Source organism: Cynoglossus semilaevis, chromosome 1 (genome assembly GCF_000523025.1).
Source record: "Cynoglossus semilaevis isolate Cse_v1.0 chromosome 1, Cse_v1.0, whole genome shotgun sequence".
Classification (NCBI taxonomy): Eukaryota; Metazoa; Chordata; class Actinopteri; order Pleuronectiformes; family Cynoglossidae; genus Cynoglossus; species Cynoglossus semilaevis.
This window is the reverse complement of record NC_024307.1, coordinates 32,782,259-32,787,895: the sequence shown is the minus strand read 5'-3', so window position 1 is coordinate 32,787,895 and position 5,637 is coordinate 32,782,259. Positions and strand designations below refer to the sequence as shown.

Sequence of the window (5,637 nt, the reverse complement as noted above, 5' to 3'; positions counted from 1 at the left end):
CAGCAGGAAATAAAAAAGGTTGCAAGTCACTTTGACAGAGCCAAAGTGCTGTTACTTCTCTGTTTTTAAACCTTGCAAAACACTTTATTAGAATTCACATCGCAATATACCAAGTGAAACGTCACACAAGTGGTGAGCTTATTCTGCTTAAAAACTACAAAGCATTGTGAGAATAATAATAATTACAACATTACTTCCTTTGACATTTTAACCTTTATTACAAAGGTCAGTGCAGGTCACCTAAAATAACCATATGCAGCAATCCTTCACAGAAGTTAGAATAAACATTACGAAACAATCACTTGAGCAGTATTTATGACTAAAATGGGTTTGGAGAATTGGGTTTTATGATGCATGAAACAAAATAGTTTGATAACATATATAATTATGAAAAGCAGGATGAATTTGATTTCTACGTACATTTTTTTTATGCTAAAACTCAGAATTTAGATTCCTGACATCTGAGCAGTAACGCTTCAGTGCCCAGGCCCGGCCCAGCATGCAGAGTGAGATAGATATGTAGACTAACCCCCAAGGAAGACAAGCTGGTCCTCAGAGTTCCTTCCACTCTCAGAGGGATGCTTTCCTCTGTCTGTAAATAAATAAAAAAAACAGGTGTGTGGGATTAGCTGTGGGATTATTTTCAGTTTTGATATGAGACCCACCATAAACTTTGCATTAACCTTCCGTTAACATCCTGTTCATGAAACACACAATAACAGAGCAAAGTATCAAAAAAAAATAACATTGCAAACTTCTCTGTTATTTTCAAAAAGAAAGTTTCAGTGGTATTTCAAACAGGAATGCTAATTTTCTTCCACTTTGTTTTCTTTTTTTATTATTATTTTTTAATATGTCTACGAGAAAAAAATAGACCCACTAGATTAGACCTGTCAAACTCATGACCCGCAGGTCGAATCCAGCTCATCACATCATTTTATGCAACCCACCAGAGCGTCACATGCACATGGTTGTACTAATGTGGATGGTCAAAGTCTATGAGTATCACCGCATGGCAGCTACTGTAACTCAGCATTTTGCTTCTCAAATTCCAATTCTAATTAAATATACAATAAAATAAACTGAAGTTCTTTTTAAAAAAAATTTAATTCTGCTACAGTCTGTTTAAATTCTTCACTTCTGATTAAAGCATCGTCAGTACTAGACTGTTCTATAAATGTACCCTGTGGTGATTGAGTTTTACCCCGCCGCACTAGAGGGCAGTAATGTTGCTAAAAAGATGCTGAACTGCAAATTAAAAAAAAGAGGGGACCAGCACACAGCGCTCGGTTTGTTTAAGGTGACAATTTAATTGCTAGGGGTTTTTATTTAGTCAAAATTTGACTGAATTGAGCATTTTATGGCACAATGAAGTATCGTCACAATATTGTCATGTACATATGCTCAGGCCCTTCTCTGTAACATCCTGAGGAATATTTTGATGGATTTTTATCTGTTAACCAGTGCACAAAGTACATTTGAACTGCAATGACAGCACCCTCTACAGAGGAGAAGGGGAAGCTACATACTTTTCAGTGACGTGGCTGTGCACACTTTTTAGTGACGTGGCTCAGCAGGTCACTATCTTAATAGGCCCATGCAGGAACAGGAAGGGCATTAAAAAAAGCAAAGAGTAAAACAGTGGGTTTGGATTGAAAAAAAAAAAAAAAACAATTAAAGAAATATTACCGCTCCTCTAACATCCGTGCTGACAGAGTTCATTCTCCTGATAGATGCCTGTCGGGAGAGACTGGAAATTTCCTCCCTGAGAAAACAAGAGAACAGACTTTTGTATGAACAGTAAAAATAATGCAGATTGTGTACACAAAGGTACTGTGTTCCGCATAATACCGCATTTACTGCCAATTTTGTGCCTATTTATTATTCATTTTCTTGTCTCTACTTGATGTCTCCTTTATCAATTATGTTCATTGTCTTGTGTGTGCTACTGAAACATCATAATAACCCTCATTTAAGTCAATTATTTTGGCAACATCAACATCATTACGTGTTTCTCATTATCATTGCACGTCAATTAAGCGTTGCGTGTTTTCGTCAACCTACTTTTTCTCAGTCAGCTCCTTCTCCAGTCTGTGGTTCTTGCGTTTGTGATGACATGTGACTGAGATGACGATGATGAGCATCAAGACAAGCAGTCCACTGGCCACGCCTCCCACGATGAGCATTAACATGTGCTCACTCTGCTCCTCTTTGTCTGCAGTGGTGGGATGAGTTATCAGCTGCATGTACAGTAGTTCTTTCCCCAACAAGTGCTAGTCTTTGAATTTCAATCCGTCAAATTAAAAGCACACAGTCATGTACCTTTCACAGTAACCTCCAACTCTGCCGTGCCTACTCCTACTTCATTCTTTGCAACACACTGATAGGTGCCTTTGTCAGACATTCTCAGCGGTCTCCCAAAGAGCAGTGTTCCGTTCAGCTGAGGGATCACACCTTCAGGCAGATCTGAGCCTTTTCTGCAAAGACCAAAACACAGTACAAAGTCACACATTCAGATCAGCAGGACTCAAGATGCAAATTTCACAATTCCATTATCACTTTTGAGTTGAGCCCAAAAGGCCTCTGTCATCTTACTGTTTGAACAGGATCATTCAGTTATTAATGGGTGATAAATTTAAATAGGATTTAGAAGAATTGACAAAAACAATATCTTCAAAACTGTACTAAAAAGCTAACTAAAACAACAGATTTGGTGGTATGGTGATGCACTGGTGAAAACCTTACAGAAGTGGAGGATAGATACCAAACTAAAGTATCTCAATAAACACAAGGACAATATAAGGACTTATTGCAAGTTAATATCCATCCATCCATTTTCATCCGCTTATCCGTTACCAGGTCACGGGGGCAGCAGTCACCACCCAAATCACATTGCACCGTACCAACCCCCCCAAACCTCCACTGGAAGGTACCAACCGCCCTAACCGGGATTCGAACTTGCCCAGGAGGTGAACCCTGGGGTTCCACACCAATGACAGAGACATTGCCTCTGGGCCAAAGCGCCACTGCAAGTTAATAATGCATCACAATTATTATTATTAGAGATGTATAGTGATGATATAAATGTTTTACCTACCTCCAATTCAAAAATGTTTTTTTTAATTAAGACTGTGACAGAGTAATAATTTATAAGAATATAGTGTGAAATGTTGCACAATAACCATAACATAATACTATTTATGATTATGTATCATCATAATTATTATTATTTTAACAATATGTATTATGTCTTAAAATGTTGTATAAGAATTATTACCAGGAACATTATGATGATGATTATTAGTAGTAGTGTTTTTATTTTTTTCTTATTATATACAGGTTGCTGTTTTGAAACAACCATACCACAACTCAGGTTAAATATACACAATTAACCATCATCCCTAACCATGAGGTACTGTATTATTATTTTATTTCCTTGAATCTCTGCCAAAATGAAAGACTTTGTTTTGTTTTGGGTTTTTTTTCTTCACAATTTTCACAACAGATTTGCATAGAAACTTTCCAGCATTATGAAACAAACCCTTGTGTTTCTATTCAAATCCCAGTCACTACATCCTTAGCACAGTGAAGGTACAGTGTGCCTGTTTCAATAGCGGGAAAGAGGAACTTTCTTTGACAAATACATACACAAATCTAATATCTAATAACTAAGATTTTACAGTCATAGCTGTCTCCCCTTCTTGACATTTTGCTCCCCCCTTGCTCCCTCACTCACTCTCTCCTTCTCTCCCCCACGCTATAGACATTTGTTCACCCTCTTTCAAAGTGCTCATCCTTATTTTTCCCTACCTAATCCCCCCTTTTTTCTTCCTCCCTCCTTCGTGTGAAACTATCTCATCCGTCTGCTTTTGGCACAAGCCGCAACACGACACTGTGACACAAGATATTAGTTCACCCGCCGTCTTTCACTGACACATCCAACAGGTTCTCCCACTGCTGTAGCCGTGTGTGCTTTTCTGTGTGAGTGTGTTTCAACCCCTCATTTAGACATCTGTGACAAACGAAAAGCCAAAAAAGCGCGACTTCTGACAACACAAAAAGGGGAAAAATGAACCTGACCCAACACTAGGCCTAGGCTGTTCCTCTTTCGGTCACATTTTACATCACACAGTTTTCCAGTCAAAGTCTCTAACACACCTTGACATTGTGTCAATGCACCAAAAGAAGACAACAGATGACTCAGACAGAGGACGTCTGTGTGCCCTAAAGAACCATCAGAGTTTAAAGCAGGGCAGTGTGGTGATACATTTCAGATGACACACACACACACACAACATTTGTACCTGTCAATTGCTGGTAAAGCAGTGGGAGAGGTGATGACAATGTCAGGACTTGTTTAGCTAAGCAATGAAGAATGGGTGGAGTGTATTTCAGAGAATTAAAGCTGCACTTTGTACACACCAGACACAGCAAATGCAGCACGGTGGACACAGTTCAGACGTGGCACACAGAGGACAGTGAGATAATAAATACAAAATGCAACATCAATAAATGCAACATCATAGTGTCTGCACTTGAGTTTGCAGCACAAAAATCAGTACAATCTATTTTAAAACTGGTACCTTTTTTTGTAAGGACAATAATGAAGCAGGATGTCAGTTAAATGTATGGCAATGCAAACTAATGGCTGTTAGGACTTATATAGCAGACAGATATAGTTGCTATCAATAAGTCACTTAAATTTTGTTAGTGGTGCATGTAGTGCTGCTGGGTGGTAAAACAAAAACGATATTAAAGATGTAGAAAATAACATTTGGATAGGCAAAATAATGCATTTCACATTAATAATCTGCATTTGTATTTTAGTTTTTTTTTAACTAAACAGGATCAAAATGCACTACTGCTACTACTACTTTGTATTTTTGTGTATTATGTCATGTGTATTTTTTAGAAAATGTATATCCGGAATTAATGTTGACATAGCAGCTGTTAATTAATATTGATTAGAGAATTAATTTAGCTAACGTAAGCTAATTAAAATAATGTAGACATAAAAAGGTTAATATTATAGTATCATGAACTGCGCTGTCATGAGTTGGAAATCATGTCAGTAAGAATGTTGAATCACATGGTTTAATCTGATGACTTGATGGTTTTAGACATGTCCTAAAGACAAAACCAAAGCATGTTAAGACGGTTTGTCATGGAAAGGGTCGAGAATCAAATTATTTTGTACCACATCTTCAAGCAAGAACAGCTACATTTAAACAATTGAATAAAGTCACTCAGTCTACCCCAAGATCAAGACTGGTCTTAGTGTCACCACTCTGACAGTTTCCTGGTTGAATTAAGACAATAATTGACACGATTGTGTGAGATATTACAGGAAAATAAACAGTGACCCGACATATCAGACACTTAGTCACACCAGTGCCAGACAGGCAGAGAGGGGAGGAGACTCCTGCTGTACCTGATCCAGGTGAAACTCTGTGGTTTGGGGTTTCCTTCACTCACACACCTCAGGGCAGCATTCTCCTGACCCTGGTACCAGTCTCCTTTGAAGCCAGACACCTTTGAATCAGGTGGGACTGTCGGGACGGAAAAGAAATGACTGAGAAAAAGTGAGGTGCGAGTTGTTAAACACACTATCTATCAATCTCTCTCTCTCTCTCTCTC

At 38.2% G+C, this 5,637-nt stretch overlaps 1 protein-coding gene across 1 annotated transcript in view; it reads right to left on the bottom strand.

Annotated features, from left to right (window-relative positions):
- Positions 1 to 5,637, bottom strand: part of nectin4a (nectin cell adhesion molecule 4a) — an 18,506-nt gene that overhangs the window by 3,697 nt on the left and 9,172 nt on the right. The window contains exons 5-9 of the mRNA XM_008327437.3: positions 5,432 to 5,549; positions 2,323 to 2,477; positions 2,065 to 2,215; positions 1,690 to 1,765; positions 530 to 592 (exon numbers count right to left, since the gene is read on the bottom strand). Coding sequence (XP_008325659.1) covers positions 530 to 592; positions 1,690 to 1,765; positions 2,065 to 2,215; positions 2,323 to 2,477; positions 5,432 to 5,549 — 563 coding nt within the window. The remainder of the gene's footprint in view (positions 1 to 529; positions 593 to 1,689; positions 1,766 to 2,064; positions 2,216 to 2,322; positions 2,478 to 5,431; positions 5,550 to 5,637) is intronic.